Genomic DNA, 23,876 nt, shown 5'->3' with positions numbered 1-23,876 from the left:
AGCAGATACACTTTCCGACAAAGGACTGTTAGCGCTGCCACAGCTGAGCTGAACCGAGCAGGGAAGTGAGTGAATGTGTGTTTGGTAATGGTTATCACTGATGCGGACTGTGTGCTTCAGGACATTGAAAGAAACAACATAACAAAAAAACCAACGGGAAACACAAGGAGTTTTTGAGATGATAAGCGTGAGCAGGAAGTGACGGAGTGAAAAAGAGATGTGGCTTTCAGATATGGTGCCTTTCTTTTTCTTGTCTGTCTGTCTTCTCTGGTTAGAAGAGACCATATTAATAAGTAATAGTCTATGAGAGTGAAAAGGGCGCTGCAGAAGAAGAGGAATCATCAACATTTATGTCTGCTCTGGGGATTTCTCTGTGACCTTTAGAAAGAAGAGCTCCTCACCCATTCATAAGAGGGAGATTTTGCCAGACTGAGTTCCTCGTTCACCCAGCAGTGCCTGTATTAGAATGTTAATTTTAGACTCCATGAGTAAACATATTTTTTAAAATACTCACCTTTTAAACTGCATGTTAGGAGATATTTTTAAAGAGTCCACGGAGTAGAAGTAGTAGTAGCAGGAACAGTGAACGTGTATTGATTTTTACAGTCGGGACAAAGCACCAAGAGCTCTGTATGCATCATCTCATCTAATTGTAAGGCAGCCCTGTTGCGTACGCATAGTGCTATTATCCCCATTTTACAGAGAACAGATCTGAGCTGAGAGTAACTTGCTCCAAATGGCACTGTGGTAAAATGGCAGATGGCACTGCAACGTAGGTCTGTCTGACTCCAAAACCTGTGCCTCGAAGGGCTACATTTTAGAGCAAGGGGAAGGCACACACCCATGTGGTGAGCTGTGGAATCCCATGCACAGCCACCCCGTGGAATTTGTTTTGAACTGGTACCTTAGAAGAAGAGGTGGTGAAACCCATGCTTGTTCATATCGGTGGTGGTAATTCCTCAAAGCCAGAGGCGCAGAATCTACACCTGCCTTGGCTGGCCCCAGCCCATCCTGCTAGCTCTATGTGATCATGACTGAGTTGGAGTGGAAGGAATCAGGATGCCTGGTTAGCTGTGGTTCCCAAGCAACACACAGAGCGCCAGAATCTGGTCACAAATCCCCAGTGCAAAGGGCACCAAATAGTGTTCCTTGCTAGGTACAGGAGCTCCTAGTCATAAGCCTACGTCTATTCCTTCTTTACTGTGTGACAGTGAGCATGACGTGTCTCCTTTTCCGTAGCATTGAATTTGTAAAATAAATACATGGACTGAATAAAAATATATATAAAATATGCTGAGATGACCTATAGCTCAGAGATTTGAGAGCTTAATCCCTGGTGGATCAGCAGGGCAAAATTTACAACCTGTAACCTTCCATTCGTGACCACGCAAAGGGCCGTTCACCAGTGAATAGAGATGATCGTTCACCATGTGGCATCAGGCTGAATGCCAAGGGTGAATCGACCTTGACAAATGGCCAAGAGAAAACCAGAGTGTGGCTTTGGGCAAAGAGAAATGTGGCTCTTTATTTATATTTATATTATCGTACATGATGGTGTCTTTACTTTTCATAGCGTCTTTCTTCCCAGGGTGTTAAAGAGTTTGTGAAGAAAGTATTAAAGTCAGAAATAGGTTGGATAACCATCCTCTTCCTGGGAGACTGAGGAGTCCCAGAGGTCTCTAAAATAGTCTTAAGGGACATTTCTTTAAAGTCCTAGTTTTCTGTTATCACCATGGGTAAGCAGGGGTGAGCAGCCTGTTTTCTTAACCAAGCCCTCTCTTCAGTATAACTTAGGGAAGAAAATGGCGGTTCTGGAAAAACACATGCTATATGTGAAGGCTAACGCTGCTTGCTTCCTGGCTCTGTGACCCTGGGCAAGTGAGATCACCTCTTTAATCCTCAGTCTCCTTATTTGTAAAGAGGAATCCTGATAGTACCTGAGCCACAAGGTTGCTGTAGGGATTAAATAGGAGAAGCCAGTAGCCTTCAGCTTATGGTCCCACTCATAGTAAGCGCTCATGGTGTGATTTCTAATAGCTCTGCTCCAACTGAAAGAGTGCCTTTGGGGTGGCCTCTTTGAATTTGAATAACTGCCAAATCAGTTCAGCATTAGCACTGGGCATCAGATTCCAGGTGGTTCTTTCTTGAAACCTTTAGGAAAACATGACATTTGGTTTATAGTACACTTCTATGATGGCTATAGCTTTCATGTATTCATTCATTCCCATAAATATTTGCTCAGTGCCTACAGTGTGGAAAGCAGTAATAAACATATGTGGATTGCAGCTACTGTCTTTTTTCTATGTGACGAGCCCACATGGTTTTCCAGGTCTTGCACTGAGCAGATTTGAAACTTTGATCCCTAAGTCTATATCTCTGCACTCAACATTCTTCCCCCCGCCCCCGGTGGAACAGTGGGTACAGGCTGGAATCCCTCTGCCTTTTCTGATTGTGTGATGTTCATGCGATACTCACTTCACTTGTCATTATAACTGGCGAAGGCAGTTCTGAACCATGGGCATGAGCATTGCCTCCTTTTTGATATCATACTTTCCAGATGAGGTCTGCCTTTATGTTTCTTAAACAAAGTCAAAATGAGAGTAGAATCAAGAACTTGTTGAAAAGAAAAAAAAAAGAAAGAAGAGCTTGTTGTTATGAAAAGACACACTTCATTTTTTTGATGAAGTGATTTAGATTTTTTTTCATATTTTATAGAATCACAAGGGAAAGGCCTTGAATAATAATTAGTACAGTCTCCTGTCTCACAACTGAACTCTGCCCACCAGTCTCAGAGTGATGGTTAAACCTGATTGTCAAAAATCTTTAGATTTTCAGAGTCTTGGCTTATCTTGGTAATGGATTCTAGTATATGACCTTTCTCTTGGCTTCTCAATTCTTACTCCTAACCTGCTGTCAACCAGTCCTCTGGTTGGAAATATGGACTAGTTGATCAACATCCTCCATAAGACATTTCATATAAACAGAATCTTATGTATAAAGATCACTTGGAAATAGGAATCACGCAGACACACTCAACTGTGCCCACTCTGCTGGGACTGTCCTCCTAGACCATCTATTAACCCTTATGTATAAGCATCTGCTATGACTCAGGCAGTCCTGGCCCACATCCCATCCACTCCGGTGCTTCCTCTGAGCCCCAGCATCATCTAGCCCCATCGAGAAGCTTCCTTCTAGCCAGATTCTGTGTGCATCCCTGACCTAAGCCCTCCCCTTCCTATTCCTTCTTGGTTCCTCATGGCGTCCTTACCAATTCCGTGTGGTCCTCCCATCTGTATTTGGATGTCCAGGTTCTCAGCAGCCTCGGCAATGCTGGAGATCTCATTCTTTCTAGGTCTTCACCCCTTCTCATCCAAGCAGACACACTGGGGTTGTTTGCTGGCTTCTTGGCGACAGAGACCCAGCCCCTCAGTATAAGTGAAAGAACCGATGCAGGACAACCCTAATGCCAGGGACAGCACACCAGGAACAGTGAGATACAAATCCACACCACATCCAGAGCTACCTCTAGAGAGGGAGCCAGTTCTGTTTCCACCAGATGTGTTGAAATGCAAGGATTTTAAACTCTTAGACCTTCGTCTAAAAAGTAAAGACAGCATCTGAACAAAGCTCCACATTAAACATTGCCTTTGAATGACCTCGCAGAAACAAAAGCCCAGGCATTTGAGATACTGACCTTGGTGTTTCTATGTAACAAGCAGAGATTACTTTGTTTGAGAGTGTTGCCCAAAGTTGGGGGGAAATCATTCTCTTAAACAAGTTGGATTGTTTCCCCAGAGGAAAAAGTCAGAGTCCTACTGGCAAACTAGGAGATTATTTTGGCTGTAAATATAAGGAATTAAATATTCCGCAGAGCAAGAACCCTCAGATATGTAGCCAATAAATAATATGTACTAGGTGACACTCTAAATTTAACTATTATAATCTGTGATGCACATTGATGCAAAAGTCACTGCCTGGGAAAGGACTGGAAAAAATCAGATGGAAATTTCCCTCAGAATAGAAGAGCTGACACCTGTGTTGGATTATCAAGATGATAACTTCTTTATGAGATCATAATAGACCCACTAATAAACCTGTTAGATAGGAAAATTTCCACAAGCAGCTGCTTTTCTTCATTGGTAAGTTAGAAAGCATGAAATGAAAAGTGTTTGCTATCAGAGTAGATATCTTGTGAATTTCCTTATCGCTTTTCGATCTTAATTTGAGGCAAATAATATGTGTAGTATTGCATCCTGTTTTCCAAGTCAGTTCTATTGAAGTTCCCAAATGAGAAAACCACACGTAGGAATGGGTGGGATGCAGCTAATCCAGATATTGAAAAGATCTTTAAGGCTTCATATTTCGTATCAACTTCATCTGTCTTCATTTCATGGGCAATAGATGTTGGTGGCACCAGTGGTGCCCCTCGGATGAATTATTATCAGTGATGTTGTTGATAACTTAATTATTTTCATTGTGCTGTTATGTTCCCAACAGACATCTAGCCACTTGGATTGGAGTCATGTGGGAAGAGATATATACACACAAAGCATTTTGGTTATGCCATTTTGAAAACACCATTTGTCTCCAGTAATAGTATCTGTCTCTATGGTTATTGGAATGATTAAATGAGATAATGTATATAAAGTCTTAGAGCAGTGACTGGCACCCAATAAGTGGGAGAAAGCTGTGCCTTTTCTAATTCTGCCTCTGTAGATTGCTCCCTACTTTTCGGTTATCTCTTCCAGCGACCACTAAATGGGATTTGTTTCATTTGTGTATTCAACATTTACTGAGCACCTACTAAGTTCCAAGAATTATGCAAAGTGCTGGAGTATAGTGATGAACAAAACTTCCGTAATCCCTGCCCTCATGGAACTGACAGATCAATGGGTAGATTACTAAATCAGCATTTCCACCAATTCTCTTTCTCCCCTCCGTACTAAGGGACAGCTTGTCTGGACTGTTTGTATATTGAAATGATGATCCTTCAAGGTAGACTTGCTTTAAGTTGACCCATGTTCATCTGATTAATAAGACAACTATGTCTATTTCTTCACCATAATCAAGCACATTACCACCCATGAATCCATATCCTTTAAGTTCAGCTCATTTCCTACGAAGTAATATATTCTTGACTCCCAATGCAGTTTTTCCCATCTCTATTCATGTCATCACTGTCTATCCAGTTGCCCATACCAGAAACCCAGGAGACCTTCCCTCCTGGGAGGGGAGATCTGCCCTCTCCCCTACACCCCACAGCTGATCCATCAGGAATTATCATTTCTACTTCAAAAAATGCGTCTTCAATTCACCAACTTCCTTCACCCCTCCACTCTGCACCCTAATCTATGCCACCATCACCTCTTGCTTGGACAAATGCATTAGCTTCCTGCGCAGTTTTCTTGTTTCCACTTATGCTGTATTTCCACTCATTGCCTAGCCGGTAGTCAAAGTAGAATTTTTGAAAGAAAAATCAGACTGTGTCTTATCCCAACTTAAATCTCCTCAGTGATTTTTCCTCTCGTGGAGAATGAAATATATTATTATGACCTATGAGCTCTGCATGGTCTGGCCCCAGGGAATGCCTCAGGGAGCCCTCTTGCAACCACTCCAGCTTGTTTTCTTCAGAGTACTCATCTCAGTTAGCATGTATATATTTATTTTTGTCATCACTTGATTAATGCTGGCCTCCCTCACTGGTCCGTAAACTCCATGAGGGCTGGAATTATATCAGTTTTACTTATCACTGTATTCCCAGCACTTTGCGTAACGTATGAAACTTAGTAGGTGCTCAATAAATGTTTGCTGAATAAACAAGTGATCTCACCTCAGATTCTAACTGTGCCTTTATTTTTTGGTGGAAGTAACATTTTTAAATATTAAAATAGTCACTGGTAACAGGGATTATCTGTGTGTAAGTCATTAGACAATTGGTTTATAGGTATACTTCTTGGAGGTTCATTCTAAAAGCCTTCTCGAATTATAGCCCAAAGCCTTTATATACATCAAAACACTGTACGTTGAAGGATGGATATTTTTGTTTTGGTGTAGATATCTAAATTCAGCTCTTTCCTTCCACACTGTATACTCTATTAAGAGTGCCAGAATGACTACTCCAAATCATAATACTCACAAGATGAGAGCTCAAAACAACGTTTCCATCTCCTAAAGTTAAAAGTTATAGCCAAACATATTAATATACATATTTTAAATTTCTCTAGCAGCTGCTATTGGAATTTTTATAATGGTTTATGTTTACTAGAAAAACGCGTCTGACACATTTACGAATGGGAGCACTTTGAGCTTGCTTGGTAATAGTGTTTGGATTTATGTTAGGCTACATGTTTTACATGGTGCTATTTACCTATTAGGCATAAAAGGGTACTCTGGCCATTTAAGTTAACAAAATCACAGAGTTAGCAGGGGAATTAGAAACATTGGGTAGAAGGAAATGGCACTTGAAATCTATTTTTGTTGTGTTTTCACATTTTGCTCTTCATTGTTAAGCCCATTTCCCTCTGACATGTAAGGACATTATATTGGGAAATAATGTGTCTTGAAAACGGGAGCCAGTAAGCTTATGATCCGAGTGGTAATGACTTCTGTAATCGCTAATGAGGCAATGGACGTTGAATATCTCAGCAGACTCATGGGGGCCAGCCTCTTGCCTATTCCACAAGAAGCTGTCATATCAAATTTTTGTCCTGACGCCATGAGCCCTTTGATTCCTAAACCTTTCTGAGAAACCTACTCTGAAATCAAAGTCAAGTTTCTTAGATGTGGTCAGACAAGGTCACATTAAAACAGTTCAGTGAACCTGCAGATCAAAGTTGAAAGGTAATGCCTCCCTCCCAAACTTGGCACTGACCCACCTGCTAGCTTACCTTTCAGTTTCTAACATGCCTTTTTCACCTCCTTTCCAATGGACTGGGAAAATGAGAGCTTCTCCTCTGAAAAATGGTAGAAGAGTTTCCTTAAATCAGTTCACTAGGAAATGGGACACAGCTGAATTTGGAAACACACCTTTATCCAAAAGAGTGAATTGTGAGGTAGTTTGTTGAAGAAATGTCTTGATCAGCGATTGCATGAAGTGAGATGTCTGAAAGGAATCCTAACTAATTCATAGTAGGACTTCTGTAAATCAGAATTTCATGGTAATTTCAGGTTCGTGGGCTTCATTTTTGGCCTAAATTACCAGGATTTACCCTCGTTCTTGAGTGACCCAAGATACTAAACAGGATTCCTGCTGTCATGCTGTCCACATGGTTTTCTCCATTGCTGCCTTCCTTCCGTGTTGAGCCTTGAGGTGTTATCCAAAATGGCACTGCAAAAGGGGGGAGTGGTGACTCTCGTTAGGCATGATCGTAACATCTCACGACACAGGTTTTTATCAAATTCCTTGTGATTTAAAAAAAAAAAAACAACCTTGCCATTGCTTTATATTTCAGTGTTCTGTCTCTTGTGGTCGAGGGCATAAACAACGAAATGTTTACTGCATGGCAAAAGATGGAAGTCATTTAGAAAGTGATTACTGTAAACACCTTGCTAAGCCAAATGGGCACAGAAAGTGCCGAGGAGGAAGATGCCCCAAGTGGAAGGCTGGCGCGTGGAGTCAGGTGAGCAACGCTTCTCCTCTCGTGACTGCTTCCTTACCTTCGGCCACACGGCTGACACCCGTGTGCTGGCTTGTTTCCCTGCGCGGTTTTGGTTTTTCAGAGGGGAGCTTGGGGACAGGGAGGGAAACAGCTTTATGTCGCCAGCTGTGGGACCTTGGGCAAGTGGCTTCAGCCCTTGGCACTTTGGATACCATCTACAGTAGGACAGTTGTGAGGGTTGTGAGGATTAAGCGGTGGTAGATGTAGATGTCAGCCGTCTAGGACGGAGTAGCCCCTCAATCCTTCGCTGATGGCATTTTTATTACTGTTTACCACTTAAAAAACCACTAATTCAGATTCTAGTAAGGTTGACTCTGTTACCTGGCAGGAATTGAGTCTGAATTTACCTTTGAGGTTCTTAAAGAAAAGGCTGTCAATATAAAGTATTCGAGAATACTTCTCTGCCTGTTAGCTTGTATACAATAGAGGTGGGGGACAGATGGGGAAGTTCTCTGTCATTTCCTAGCTCTGCAACCTTGGGTGATTTGTTTGACCTTGCCGAGCTGACTTCATATAGCTCTTATGAGGATTTAAAGCAGTAATGAATGCCATGTACCTAGCTCTGGGGTCTTAAATCTAATAAGATCTCAGAAGTAATATTTTTTTTACTTGGATGAGTGTGATGTGTGTATATCCAATGGGGAAGGAGAGTAAGTACCCAAGAAACTGACTACAGTTAGACTCTACTAATTCTAAACCTTTGGTAACCTAGTCAGGAACTGGGTGGGAGAGTTTCCCTATTGAATTCAGGAGGGAATTTGAGAAGCTTCTGTTTACCTATAAACAATTGAGGGGTGAACAAAAGTCACTCATATCTAGCCCTTAAAGTAGATCTTGTCACTCCACACTTGTTCATTTCCTCAGCTTGGTTGAGGTGCTTACTTAAAAGTAATAAGACCCAATTTCTTTTCACATATTCTGTATTCAGTGTGGCCTTTCTCTCCATTAATTTGATTCAGGAAGGTTTTACTGAATTTGTAGCTCTCCTATGCAGTGGAGATGTATGAAGGTACTCCGGAGAATCAATAGAAAACTAGGTTCGAGGTTAGCAGCCTCTAGAATTGATGCTTTCAGGGCCTGGTTCTTGATTCCTGATACCCCAAAGAAGCTTTGCACAGGTGTGTTAGCATGAGGAGGAATTGAGAATCCTCCATTTGAACATGACTAATAGAAAATTCTTCTAGAAACGTGAATTTTTCTTAAATGCCCTGAGCTGCCATCATCGTCTCCCATACCTCACAGTCTTATTCTCTTCACAGAGAAATAAAACATGGCCTGCATCACTCCCCAGCACGGGAGCCTCATCCCTCAATGCTTTTATCATGATGATCATGTTTTGTTTTTATTTTTGTTTTAACCATCAAAACATCTGTGCCCAGCCAGAGCTAACTCCTCCTCTGGCTTCCTTAAGGGACCAGATTTCTAGGCAGTATTTCATACTGGTCATCCTTAATGGTTCGTCTTAAGTGACTAGTGTCATCTGTAACTTCCAGCCCTTTTTATTTTGGGAGCTATTCAATGCATGTAAAAGCCTACAGCTAACATTATTTAAGATACCACACTAATTAGCTTGTCCTCTTGCACACTTTCATGCTCTGTTACTTTTCTTTATGTCCCTTGGACATATCTACTATTTGCATCTTGTCCTGAATATTAAGTTGAGAGTATGTAAATGGTATTCATTATAAAGGCCAATTCATTCAATAAAAGGATGATTAAAAGAATCTTTCACTCTTTATTGGTAAACACAGAGTGAGTTTTACTCTAGTATCCTGTGATCTTGATGCGAAGTCTAAAATTGTTCACAAAGCTGCGATGATTAGGTTTGAACCCTTGGGGTTTTTTCAAACATAAGGTAATAGGATTATCGGAATCCCTCCCCAGAAAAGACCCGCACCTGTTCAAAAGGATTGCTTAGAAAAGTCTAGTTACCTTTGTGGAAAATGCAAGTAAACACAGTTATGTAATGATCTGTGGCCAACTTCCTAATGCTCTGATTCGATTTATAGAAATGAATTATAAAAGCAGGCAAGACAAGATGCTGCATGGATAAAATCCAATTTGTGCAATTTAGAAGCATACCTGAGAATAATCAGACCCAGAGTTTGATGGAGAAAGACAGTCTGCATGATTAAAGGTTATTGGTTTACTAATGATCCCATAGTAAACAGAAATATCCCTAAGGCAGTAACATAAAGCAAGAATAACGATTATTCATTTGCAACAATATTTAGCAAGTTTTATGTCTGGTGGTTCTGTTTTCTGCTGGTAGCTATATTCTAGTCATCTCATCTTCAAGGTAGGGAGAATAATTATTGCAATTTCTCATCATGTCAAAATGTGTGACGATAACAAGGCATATAGAATATTGGGATAGGAAACTAGTATAGCCTTGCTAATCTTCTTTGTCTCTCCCTCAAAATTGGTGTTTTGAGGTTTAAAGCGGAATGTTTCACTTTTACATCTTTTGAAAATCTGGAATGTGTCAAGGACATTTTTCCAAAAAAAGAATAGCTTTTATTGGAAAACATCCTCAATAAAGTTTGAAAGCATTTTTTTTCAAAAGGTCATGTTCAGTTTGTTTACATGATTTTGATCAAGAGCTGAGGGATGAAATTTTCAGACGCAATCAGCATCCATTTCTTGATTCAGCTTGATAAATGTGAAGGCTTTGTAGTCACATGATTCAAAAGCATTGGGGTTTCCGTGGTGGCGCAGTGGTTGAGAGTCCGCCTGCCGATGCAGGGGATACGGGTTCGTGCCCCAGTCCGCGAAGATCCCACGTGCCGCGGAGCGGCTGGGCCCGTGAGCCATGGCCGCTGAGCCTGCGCATCCGGAGCCTGTGCTCCGCAACGGGAGAGGCCGCAACAGTGAGAGGCCCGCGTACCGCAAAAAAAAAAAAATAGCATTCCAGAATAAAAAATTTTTAATGTGTCCTGTTCCTATAGAAAGGCTTTTCAAACAAATGAAGATTAGGACTAAACAATAAATCATCAGAGTAGAATGAAAGTAACACTTTATCATCATTTATCAATCATGAATTCATTCAATCCTGAGATGCCTGTTTCTTTCATATTTTGAGATTTCTGTGGTCAGGATGGGCCTAACAACCAATGGAAGGCCGTGATTTAATTAGTTGCCCTTGTTTTCTTTCTGAGTGATACAAAATGTAATACTGTGTCTCGGTATCAGTGGTGTCTTAAATTCAGAGAAATACTTAATTTTTAAAAGCTCTTCAGTGCTCATGCCAAAATGGTAACTGGCAGATTGCATTATGAACCTACCAGCCATTTTTGGTTGGGATTTTTCTTGTAATTACAATGAGAGCAGCTTGGTTGTGGTGTCTGATTCTGAAGTATTCTGCAAGTGTCTAATGGAGAAACATGGCAAATATGTAGCGTGTGTCCTTTGAGAAGTCAGGGAAACCATATGCACATGGTCAGTGATGAGAACTAGAGTTGCCTTAGTGATTTGTGCTTTCTTGTTACTTTGTATTTGAACTGCAAGCATTGATGTTGAATTGTTTGAATACAGGCTTTTCACCCACACTCTTGCTGATGTACAAGAGCCTGCATAATATTAGCACCATATTTTAAAACTGGAAGCCAAATTGTAATCCACGGTAGCTTTGGTTTATTGCCTAGGATAGAATTTACTTGGACTATTTTCTGTTTTAGTTTTTGCTTGAGTTAGGTGATTATCTCTGTTCTTTGCTTTATTTATTTGTGGAGTATCTACTTAAAAGGTTTACTCGGAAGTATGAAAGATATTTTATGCAAGATGCTTAGCATAGAACTAAGGTCTCAACTGGCAGTGATTTTGTATCTCTTGGGACGTTTGGCAGTGTCTAGAGACAGTTTTGGTTATCTCACTTTGGCAGAGGAGGGGAAATGCAGCTGCCATGTACTAGGGTAGAGTCCAGGGATGCTCCTAAACTTTCTACAATGCACAGGACACCCCCCAACAAAAATGAATTATTAGGTTGAGAAACCCTAGAATAGAGCCTCGGCTAGTAAATGCTTACTAAGTTTGCTATTGTTGTTACCAGTTATTATTTATTAAAGTTGGTTCATATACTTATTTTTCAAACTAATCCCTCCTTTTAAATAATGTCACTGCCATGGTTGCAATAGTTGTACTGGAAAAAAGTATGTAAAATTCTTTCCAGGTTTTCAAGTGTATACTACAATTCCCTAAACATCAGAAGTTCCATAGAGATTTTTTTTATCTGTGGAAATAAGCATCATTTCCCCTTTAAATCGGTGAGTTCTGCATACTAGCATTGCACAGTAGGGAGTACAGAGAGGTGAAACACTGCTCCCAGCTCAGTAGTTTGGAACTAAAAACATCTACTCTCAAACCGGCACAAATAGACTGCCATGCAGAAATGATAGATGGGACAGAGGAGGGGGGGCATGTTAATAGACACCGCTCAACCTCTTCCTTCTGCAGAATAACTTAAAGGTGGACTAAATAAAACAAGAAGAATTAAGCACGCACACGTGCACACACCACCGCCATCAGCACCTCCAGGGTCATGCAGAGGTCTTTTTGATGCTGTTTTATTCATGGGGCTTCCGCACAAATCTCTCAGAATTCACCAAGCAAGCCTGGCTGTCTCTGTATGCAAAATGTTGCCTCCCCTGAGACAGCACAGGAAGAAAAGTTAAACACGGAGAAGTAACTCTGATGCAGTATACTTCATTTTGAACAAAGATTACCATGGATGCTGTATTCACAGAGGCAGGGCTTGCACCTTACTGTGCATATAAGTCCTGTCGAAACTTTTGAATGTGTTAATTCAGGGCTAGCTTTGACACTATGAAAATCGGAAGCCACAGTGACATACTGTGTCACTGAAACTTCCTTTATCTTTTGAAAAAATATCGAACATTGTAGAAATAATTTTTAAAATACAGGTTGCTTATGGCTCTTAATACCTTGCCTTTGCTGAACTGTAAGTAATAATTTACTCAGTAACAAACAATAGCATCAAAAAGAAGTTTCATTTACTTAGAGCCTGAATAGTATACACCCTGAAAGCCTTTAACATTTTTTTCCTTTTTCTTTACCTTATTAAAGCCTTATGAGATTTGAATATGTATTAGCTCTATGCCAAACTCAAATTTGTTTACTTAATTGTTCTTATTTTTTCCTTGTGTTCCCATTTGGATACATTGTTCCGGAAGGGTACTGTTTTATTTTTTTAAGACCACAAATTCACATAGCCAAAGGGTATTTTGGTTGTTTATTGTCAGTGGTTGCTGATGATTTCTGTCATTCATGTGCTAACTCTCCTATGTTGCAGTTCATCCATTTCCTGTGTAATCAATGGGAAATATACACGTAGCTCCCATAAGTATTAAATGGCCATCCTCTGTACACAAGGCAATCAGGCACCCTCTCATTCCACCAAGAACATAATGACGTTAAAAGTCTGGTTCCTTGTGGGTCACAGACTCATTCAATCCAATTAATACAATTAAACCCAAACAATAGTAGCTATGTTGCTCCAAAATATTTCCTTCTCTTCAGCTAGCTTTGATGTGAACATTTAAGCTCCTGCCTGGCGTAGACTCATCTGAAATGATATTATTTCCCAAGATGCCTTCTAAACACTACCACCTATTTTCTTAGAATCTGAAACGGAAATAATATTATTATGCAGCAGAATTCATTAGCGTGTGCTTCTTGTTAGTAAATTCCCATTAGCCTCAGAGAACGATGACTCCTGCTGCAGGTTAATTGGACAAGAATTTTTGTCTAATTTAAAAGCGTGATTCTATTCTTTACCAAGACATCCTCTTAGGAATATGGCTTTAGTGTATGTTAAGCTTGTTTTCTCAATTAGACAAATGAATGGCAGCTGAGCTATCACAAAAACTTAGAAACAGTTTTTAATAGCTAAGTGAAGTAATAGGCTGTTCTTTCCAGTCAGATGTTGCCTTTAGTTTCTGAATGTCAAAAGCTTAACAAAGACAGTAATTCTTGGCCTGACCATAAGTGCGATTATGAAACCCAGCAATGAGGAAACCATTAAAAAAATTAATTTAGAGGAAAGTTAATTACAGATTAATAGGGTGTTGTGCAGCTTGGTCAACAAAATGTTTCAGCCTGATTAACAGTATTTTTCACGGACTGAAAACACAACACCCGAGGAAATTTTTTTTTTTTTTTGTCAGCTTTTATTTTTTGTATATTCATCCGAGGTTGTAAATAGATACAAATACTTTAACGAATTCCATAGTTAAAAAAAAAAAAGATTTCCCTGTCTCCAGGAATAGGAGCAAGAAGAAGAAGAGAGGGAAGAAACTAATTCTATTTTTAAGGCCCTAAAAGCTTCAGTGATTTACTCTCCTTGAGTTATATTTTCCATCTGCCAAGAAATTCTCTTCTACAGAACTGTATCTCCAATTTTCAAGACCCTTCAACCTTCCAGGATAGAAATCATTTGGGATTTTCATTTCACATGGCAGCACTACTTCTAGGTTGTACTGAATGTCTCAGAATGATCTCCCCTAGCCTATTCCACTGTCCAAGAGTTTTGTTAACCTGAAAGATTTCCCCCTAACTTGAGTCTCTTCCTCACTCAACCGCCTCTGATAGGCAGTGAGTTTGCAGATTTAAGACATTCTCTTGGGTCCCTTTCACTGGAAATTAGAAAGCCTTGTGATAGCTGTGAGGGTCATTGGATTAGGAATGCGGTCCCCAGATCTGTGACCCTCTCCACCCCGATGATCACTCCCTCCCCCAAATGACCCGAAGCTCCCACTTACGCACTCTTGTCCTTTTAGTGCTCAGTGTCCTGTGGCCAAGGCGTGCGGCGGAGAAATGTGGGCTGTCAGCTGGGAACACACAAAATAGCCGGAGAGACCGAGTGCAACCCATACACTAGACCGGAGTCAGAGCGCGCCTGCCAAGCCCCGCTGTGTCCACTCTACGCTTGGAGGGCAGATGAATGGCAAGAAGTAAGTAGAGCCAGGAAGTGGGCACCTGCCAGTGTTTCGCTCAACCCCTTTGCTATCATCACATCCGTTCCCCCATGAAGCCCTCCAGCATGGTGACAAGGCTGGCTCTTTCCCAAAAGGTTTGCTGTCAGACGGCCAACAGTTCACTCCAGCAATGGTGGGAGAGCTCCTCCTTTTTCTGCCGTTCCGACGTCTGTGTTCTTGAGTGTTCCAAATCTGGCTACCTCCAGAAAAAGTTGAACAGGCCTTGAGCCAAATGCATAAAGATAACTTTCCCAGAAGGAGGGGGAGATGGAAGAAATATTTTAAATATGTATATTCAGACGTGGTCATTCTGGATGAGTTCAGAAAGCCACTAGGGGCAGACTCTAGGTAGGACCTACTCTGGGTTTTTTCCTCCTTCCACAGCTTTGGCCATCAGCTAGAAGACAGGCACTCATTTGAAACCCTGATTAATGAGCGAAGGATTTCCAGCATTTGAAAACCTGAGGGCATCTGAAGAACTGCTCCATTGATGCAGAAATAGACTTGTTTTTCTCCTGCCCCAGGTTAATGTATAGTTAAAGAAAACACTAAGTGTCCCTGGGGAATGGCCTGGCCAGCAAGGATAGGACATTAGTAGGAGGGAACCTCTGTTTCCAGTACAGAAGATTGATTTGTAGAAAAGGGGGGAAACGATATTAAAAAGCAAAACCGTATCTACTGACATTGGAATGAAACAAAGTACAAGTTGTAAAAGATTCAGAGACAGGCATAGTAAGACAGGAGTTTCCCACTGGGAATGGTTTTCAGGACAGGCGTGACAGTGCCCGGCACTGGGCTAAGTGCTTTACATTCATCACCTCACTTAATCTTTTTAACCACTAAGTGGTTTAAAAAGACGAAGTGGGTATTATTATTATCCCATTTTGCAATCAAGGAAACTGAGGTTTGGAGGGCCAATGTCATTTGTCCACATGTTACACACCTAGCAGGTGGAAGAAACAAGGCTTGATCCTAAGTTAATTCTCTTAAACCATTATGAGATATTGCAGCTGCTTTCTTTTTCCTTTTTTTTATGCAAATGCTAACGGCGTTGCCACTTTTCCCCCTGTTTTTATTGAGATATAATTGACATATAATGTTGTATTAACTTTAAGTGAAAACCTGGTGATTTGACATATGTGTATATTACAAAATGATTACTACAGTAAGTGTACTTAGTATTAACAGCTATGTCACAGTTACCTTTGATCACCTCACAGAGTTACAATTTTTTTTTCTTGTGGTGAGAACTTTTAAGATCTACTCTCTTCGCAACTTCCAAGTTTAATGTACAGTATTGTTAACTGTAGTCACCATGCTGTACATTACATCCCTAGGATTTATTTCTCTTACTACTGGAAGTTTGTACCTTTTGACCACCTTTACCTTTACCTTCACGTACTCTGTGCCTTCCCTCCACCTCTGGCAGCCAGCAATCTGTTCTGAGTTTGGTTTGTTTTGTTTTGTTTTCAGATTATTCCACGTATAAATGAGACCTACAGTATTTGTCTATTTATGTCACTTAGCATAATGCCCTCAGGGTCCATCCGTGTTGTCACAGATGGCAGGATTTCCTTCTTTTTAATGGCTGAATTATATTCATATTTTTTTTTCTTCCTATCACATTTTCTTTATCCATTCATCCATCATTGGACACTTAGGATGTTTCCGTATTGTGGCTATTGTAAATAATGCTGCGTGAACATGGGGGTGAGTATATCTTTTCGAGTTAGTGATTTTATTTCCTTCAGGTAAACAACCAGAAGTGGAATTGCTAGATCGTATGGTAGCTCTATTTTTAAGTTTTTGGAGGAGCCTCCGGTCTGTTTTCCAGAGTGGCTGCACCAACTTATATCCCCAACAGTACATAAGTGTTCTGTTAGCAAGGATCTTGCTAACATTTGTTGTTTCTTGTCTTTTTGGTAATAGTCATTCCAACAGGTATGAGGTGATATCTCGTTGTGGTTTTGATTTACATTCCCCTGATGATTAGTGATGTTGAGCACCTTTTCATATATCTGTTGGCCATTTGTACGGGTTTTTTTTTTGAGAAATGGCTATTCAGGTCCTTTGCCCATTTTTAGTTTGATGTAGTCCGACTTGTTTATTTTTGATTTTGCTGCCTTTGGTTTGGTGTCAGATCCAAAAACTCATTGCCAAGACTGATGTCAAGGAGCTTGCCCCTGTGTATAGGACTTTTGTGGTCAGGTTTTACGTTCCAGTCTTTAATCCATTTTGAGTTAATTTGGGGTATGGTCTAAGATTGGAGTCCAGTTTCATTCTTTTGCATGTGGTGCTTTGGGTAGTATGGGCCTTGTGTGTGTGTGTGTGTGTGTGTGTGTGTGTGTGTGTGTGTGTGTGTTTTTCCTCCCTTAAAAAAAGTAAATTAGGACTCTAATTAAATAGGTTAAAGCTACAAATGAAAGAGAATGCATTTTTTTCCTTTTTTTAACATCTTTATTGGAGTATAATTGCCTTACAATGGTGTGTTAGTTTCTGCTTTATAAGAAAGTGAATCAGCTATACATATACATATATCCCCATATCTCCTCCCTCTTGCATCTCCCTCCCTCCCACCCTCCCTATCCCACCCCTCTAAGTGGTCACAAAGCACCGGGCTGATCTCCCTGTGCTATGCGGCTGCTTCCCACTAGCTATCTATTTTACGTTTGGTAGTGTATATCTGTCCATGCCACTCTCTCACTTCATCCCAGCTTACCCTTCCCCCTCCCTGTATCCTCAAGTCCATTCTCTACGTCTGCGTCCTTATTCCTGTCCTGCCCCTTGGTTCTTCAGAACCTTTTTTTTTTTTTTTAATTTCATATGTATGTGTTAGCACACGGTATTTGTTTTTCTCTTCCTGACTTACTTCACTCTGTATGACAGACTCTCGGTCCATCCACCTCACTACAAATAACTCAGTTTCGTTTCTTTTTTTTGCGGTACGTGGGCCTCTCACTGTTGTGGCCTCTCCTGTTGTGGAGCACAGGCTCTGGATGTGCAGGCTCAGCAGCCATGGCTCATGGGCCCAGCCACTCTGCGGCATATGGGATCTTTCCAGACCGGGGCACGAACCCGTGTCGCCTGCATCAGCAGGCAGACTGTCAACCACTGCACCACCAGGGAAGCCCTCGTTTCTTTTTATGGCTGAGTAATATTCCATTGTATATACGTGCCACATCTTGTTTATCCATTCATCAGTCGATGGACACTTAGGTTGCTTCCTTGTCTTGGCTATTGTAAATAGAGCTGCAGTGAACATTGTGGGCCATGACTCTTTTTGAATTATGGTTTTCTCAGGGTATATGCCCAGTAGTGGGATTGCTGGGTCGTATGGTAGTTCTATTTTTAGTTTTTTAAGGAACCTCCATACTGTTCTCCATAGTGGCTGTATCAATTTACATTCCCACCAACAGTGCAAGAGGGTTCCCTTTTCTCCACACCCTCTCCAGCATTTATTCTTTGTAGATTTTTTGATGATGGCCATTCTGGCTGGTGTGAGGTGATACCTCATTGTGGTTTTGACTTGTGTTTCTCTAATGATTAGTGATGTTGAGGATCCTTTCATGTGTTTGTTGGCAATCCATATATCTTCTTTGGAGAAATGTCTGTTTAGGTCTTCTGCCCATTTTTGGATTGGTTGTTTGTTTTTTTTGATATTGAACTGCATGAGCTGCTTGTAAATTTTGGAGATTAATCCTTTGTCAGTTGCTTCATTTGCAAATATTTTCTCCCATTCTGAGGGGTGTCTTTTCGTCTTGTTTATGGTTTCCTTTGCTGTGCAAAAGCATTTAAGTTCCATTACGTCCCATTTGTTTATTTTTGTTTTTATTTCCATTCTCTAGGAGGTGGGTCAAAAAGGATCTTGCTGTGATTTGTGTCATAGAGCGTTCTGCCTATGTTTTCCTCTAAGAGTTTTATAGTGTCTGGCCTTACTTTTAGGTCTTAAATCCATTTTGAGTTTATTTTTGTGTATGGTGTTAGTGAGTGTCCTAATTTCATTCTTTCACATGTAGCTGTCCACTTCTCCCAGCACCACATTGAAGAGGCTGTCTTTTCTCCATTGTATATCCTTGCCTCCTTTATCAAAAGTAAGGTGACCATATGTGCGTGGGTTTCTCTCTGGGCTTTCTATCCTGTTCCATTGATCTATATTTCTGTTTTTGTGCCAGTACCATACTTTCTTGATTACTGTAGCGTTGTAGTATAGTCTGAAGTCAAGGAGCCTGATTCCTCCAGCTCCTTTTTTCTTTCTCAAGATTGCTTTGGCTATTCGGGGTCTTTTGTGTTTCCATACAAATTGTGATATTTTTCGTTCTAGTTCTGTGAAGAATGCCATTGGTAGTTTGATAGGGATTACATTGAATCTGTAAATTGCTTTGGGAAGTATAGTCATTTTCACAATGTTGATTCTTCCAATCCCAGAACATCATATATATCTCCGTCTGTTTGTATCATCTTTAATTTCTTTCATCAGTGTCTTGTAGTTTTCTGCATACAGGTCTTTTGTCTCCTTAGGTAGGTTTATTCCTAGGTATTTTATTCTTTTTGGTGCAGTGGTAAATGGGAGAGTTTCCTTAATTTCTCTTTCATATCTTTCATCATTAGTATATAGGAAGAGATTTCTATGCATTAATTTTATATCCTGCTACTTTACCACATTCACTGATTAGCTCTAGTAGTTTTCTGGTAGCATCTTTAGGATTCTCTATGTATAGTATCATGTCATCTGCCAACAGTGACAGCTTTACTTCTTTTCCAATTTGGATTCCTTTTATTTCTTTTTCTTCTCTGATTGCTGTCTCTAAAACTTCCAAAACTATGATGAATAATAGTGGTGAGAATGGACAACCTTGTCTTGCTCCTGATCTTAGAGGAAATGGTTTCAGTTTTTTCATCATTGAGAATGATGTTGGCTGTGGGTTTGTCATATATGGCCTTTATTTGTTGAGGTAAGTTCCCTCTATGCCTACTTTCTGGAAGGTTTTTATCATAAATGGGTTTGAATTTTGTCAAAAGTTTTTTCTGCATCTATTAAGATGATCATATGGTTTTTCTCCTTCAGTTTGTTAATATGGTTTATCACATCGATTGATTTGCATATACTGAAGAATCCTTGCATTCCTGGGGTAAACCCCACTTGATCATGGTGTATGATTCTTTTAATGTGCTGTTGGATTCTGTTTGCTAGAATTTTGTTGAGGATTTTTGCATCTCTGTTCATCAGTGATATTGGCCTGTAGTTTTCTTTCTTTGTGACATCTTTGTCTGGTTTTGGAATCAGGGTGATGGTGGCCTCGTAGTATGAGTTTGGGAGTGTTCCTCCCTCTGCTATATTTTGGAAGAGTTTGAGAAGGATAGGTATTAGCTCTTCTCTAAATGTTTGATAGAATTTGCCTGTGAAGCCATCTGGTCCTGGGCTTTTGTTTGTTGGAAGATTTTTTTTTTTTTTTTTTTTTGGCGGTTACGCGGGCCTCTCACTGTTGTGGCCTCTCTTGTTGCGGAGCACAGGCTCAGGATGCGCAGGCTCTGGACGCGCAGGCTCAGCAGCCATGGCTCACGGGCCTAGCCGCTCCGCGGCCTGTGGGATCTTCCCGGACCAGGGCACGAACCTGTGTCCCCTGCATTGGCAGGCGGACTCTCAACCATTGCGCCACCAGGGATGCCCTGTTGGAAGATTTTTAATCACAGTCTCAATTTCAGTGCTTCTGTTTGGTCTGCTTATATTTTCTATTTCTTCCTGGTTCTGTCTCGGAAGGTTGTGCTTTTCTAATAATTTGTCCATTTCTTCGTGGCTGTCCATTTTATTGGCATATAGTTACTTGTAGTAACCTCTCATGATCCTTTGTATTTCTGCAGTGTCAGTTGTTACTTCTCCTTTTTAATTTCTAATTCTATTGATATGAGTCTTCTCCCGTTTTTTCTTGGTGAGTCTGGCTAATGGTTTATCAATTTTGTTTACCTTCTCAAAGAACCAGCTTTTAGTTTTATTGATCTTTGCTATTGTTTCCTTCATTTCTTTTTCATTTATTTCTGATCTGATATTTATGATTTCTTTCCTTTTGCTAACTTTGGGGTGTTTTTGTTCTTCTTTCTCTATTTGCTTTAGGTGTAAGGGTAGGTTGTTTATTTGAGATGTTTCTTGTTTCCTGAGGTAGGATTGTGTTGCTATAAACTTCCCTCTTAGAACTGCTTTTGCTGCATCCCATAGGTTTCGGGTTGTCGTGTTTTCCTTGTTATTTGTTTCTAGGTATTTTTTGATTTCCTCTTTGATTTTTTCAGTCATCTCTTGGTTATTAAGTAGTGTATTGTTTGGCCTCCATGTGTTTGTATTTTTTACAGATCTTTTCCTGTAGTTGATATCTAGTCTCATAGCGTTGTGGTCAGAAAAGATACTTGATACAATTTCAGTTTTCTTAAGATATGATCTATCCTGGAGAATTTTCCATTAGCACTTGAGAAGAAAGTGTATTCTGTTGTTTTTGGGTGGTATGTCCTTTAAATATCAATTAAGTCCATGTTGTTTAATGTATCATTTAAAGCTTGTGTTTCCTTATTTATTTTCATTTTGGATGATCTGTCCATTGGTGAAAGTGGGGTGTTAACATCCCTCCTGTGATTGTGTTACTGTCGATTTCCCCTTATGGCTATTAGCCTTTGCCTTATGTATTGAGGTGCTCCTATGTTGGGTGCATAAATATTTACAATTGTTATATCTTCTTCTTGGATCAATCCCTTGATCATTATGTAGTGTCCTTTTTTGTCTCTTCTAATAGTCTTTATTTTAAAGTCTATTTTGTCTGATATGAGAATTGCTACTCCAGCTTTCCTGTGATTTCCACTTGCATGGAATATCATTTTCCATCCCCTCACTTTCAGTCTATGTGTGTCCCTAGGTCTGAAGTGGGCCTCTTGTAGACAGCATGTATACGGGTTTTGTTTTTGTATCCATTTAGCCAGTCTGTGTCTTTTAGTGGGAGCGTTTAATCCATTTTCATTTAAGGTAGTCATCAGTATGTATGTTCCTATTACCATTTTCTTAATTGTTTTGAGTTTGTTATTGTAGGTCTTTTCCTTCTCTTGTGCTTCCTGTCTAGAAAAGTTCCTTTAGCATTTGTTGTAAAGCTGGTTTGGTGGTGCTGAATTCTCTTAGCTTTTGCTTGTCTGTAAAGGTTTTAATTTCTGTGTTGAATCTGAATGAGATCCTTGCTGGGTAGAGTAATCTTGGTTGTAGGTGTTTCCCTTTTATCCCTTTAAATATGTCCTGCCACTCCCTTATGGCTTGCAGAGTTTCTTCTGAAAGATCAACTGTTAACCTTATGGGGATTCCCTTCTATGTTATTTTTTGTTTTTCCCTAGCTGCTTTTAATATTTTTTCTTTGTATTTAATTTTTGATAGTTTGATTAATATGTGTCTTGGCGTGTTTCTCCTTGGATTTATCCTGTATGGGACTCTCTGCACTTCCTGGTCTTGATTAACTATTTCCTTTCCCATATTAGGGAAGTTTTCAACTGTAATCTCTTCAAATATTTTCTCAGTCCCTTTCTTTTTCTCTTCTTCTTCTGGGACCCCTATAATTTGAATGTTGGTGCGTTTAATGTTGTCCCAGAGGTCTCTGAGACTATCCTCAATTCTCTTCGTTCTTTTTTCTTTATTCTGCTCTGTGGTAGTTATTTACACTATTTTATCTTCCAGTTCACTTATCTGCCTCAGTTATTCTGCCATTGATTCCTTCTAGAGAATTTTTAATTTCATTTATTGTGTTGTACATCGTTGTTTGTTTGCTCTTTAGTTCTTCAAGGTCCTTGTTAAACGTTTCTTGTATTTTCTCCATTCTATTTCCAAAATTTTGTATCGTCTTTACTGTCATTACTCTGAATTCTTTTTCAGGTAGACTGCCTATTTCCTCTTCCTTTGTTTGGTCTGGTGGGTTTTTACCTTGCTCCTTCGTCTGCTGTGTGTTTCTCTGTCTTCTCATTTTGCTTAACTTACTGTGTTTGGGAGTCTCCTTTTTGCAGGCTGCAGGTTTGTAGTTCCCGTTGTTTTTGTTGTCTGCCCCCAGTGGGTAACTTTGGTTTAGTGGGTTGTGTAGGCTTCCTGGAGGAGGGGACTGATGCCTGTGTTCTGGTGGATGAGGCTGGATCTTGTGTTTCTGGTGGGCAGGACTGTGTCCAGTGGTGTGTTTTGGGGTGTTTGTGAGCTTATTATGATTTTAGGCAGCCTCTCTGCTAATGGTGGGGTTGTGTTCCTGTCTTGCTAGTTGTTTGGCACAGGGTGTCCAGCACTGTAGCTTGCTGGTCGCTGAGTGGAGCTGGGTCTTAGCGTTGAGATGGAGATCTCTGGGAGAGCTTTCACCATTTGATATTATGTGGATCCAAGAGGTCTCTGGTAGACCAGTGTCCTGAACTCAGCTCTCCCACCTCAGAGGCACAGGCCTGACACCTGGCCGGAGCACGAAGACCCTGTCAGGCACATTGCTCAGAAGAAAAGGGAGAAATTAATTAATTAATTAATTAAAGTTATTAAAATAAAAAAAATTAAAAGTAAAATTTTTAAAGTAATAAAACAGAGGAAAAAGAAAGAAAGGAAAAGAAAAGAAAGAAAAAAGAAAGGAAGGAAGGAAAGGGCAACCAAACCAAAAAACAAACCCACCAATGATAACAAGCACTAAAAAGTATACCAAAAAAAACCAGACAGACAGAAACCTAGGACAAATGGTAAAAGCAAAGCTATACAGGCAAAATCACACAAAGAAGCATACACATACACACTCAAAAAAAGAGAAAAAGGAAAAAAACATATATATATATATATATATATACACACATATATAAAGGAAGAGAGCAACCAAATCAATAAAGAAATCTACCAGTGATAACAAGCTCTAAATACTAAACTAAGATAAACATAAAACCAGAAACAAATTAGACGCAGAAGGAAAACCCCAAATCTACAGTTGCTCCCAAAATCCACTGCCTCAATTTTGGGATGATTCGTTGTCTGTTCATGGATTCCACAGACGCAGGGTACAGCAAGTTGATTTTGGAGATTTAATCCGCTGCTCCTGAGGCTGCTGGGAGAGATTTCCCTTTCTCTTCTTTGTTCTCACAGCTCCCAGGGGCTCAGCTTTGGATTTGGCCCCGCCTCTGCGTGTAGGCCGCCTGAGGGCGTCTGTCTTCGCTCAGACAGGACAGGGTTAAAGGAGCCGCTGATTCGGGGGCTCCA

At 40.3% G+C, this 23,876-nt stretch overlaps 1 protein-coding gene and 1 long non-coding RNA gene across 8 annotated transcripts in view; one reads left to right on the top strand and one right to left on the bottom strand.

The window, feature by feature from the left end:
- ADAMTS9 (ADAM metallopeptidase with thrombospondin type 1 motif 9) overlaps window positions 1-23,876 on the top strand; it is a 224,177-nt gene that overhangs the window by 108,735 nt on the left and 91,566 nt on the right. For 6 of the 7 annotated variants that reach the window (XR_010947101.1, XR_010947103.1, XR_010947099.1 and 3 more), the window contains 2 exons: window positions 7,452-7,619; window positions 14,453-14,626. Coding sequence is in view for 1 of the 7 variants with exons in the window: in XM_067755092.1 (XP_067611193.1) it covers window positions 7,452-7,619; window positions 14,453-14,626 (342 nt within the window). In the remaining 6 variants the exon portion in view is untranslated. The remainder of the gene's footprint in view (window positions 1-7,451; window positions 7,620-14,452; window positions 14,627-23,876) is intronic. The other variant, XR_010947102.1, reaches the window with a different exon arrangement.
- On the bottom strand, window positions 1,420-3,681 carry LOC137233127 (uncharacterized). The gene is made up of 3 exons (XR_010947306.1): window positions 3,269-3,681; window positions 2,476-2,578; window positions 1,420-2,151 (listed from the first exon to the last, which is right to left on the bottom strand). It is a non-coding gene; the product is annotated as an uncharacterized lncRNA (long non-coding RNA).

The sequence above is a fragment of the Pseudorca crassidens genome, chromosome 10, assembly GCF_039906515.1.
Source record: "Pseudorca crassidens isolate mPseCra1 chromosome 10, mPseCra1.hap1, whole genome shotgun sequence".
Classification (NCBI taxonomy): Eukaryota; Metazoa; Chordata; class Mammalia; order Artiodactyla; family Delphinidae; genus Pseudorca; species Pseudorca crassidens.
This window is presented reverse-complemented; position numbering and strand designations above follow the sequence as displayed.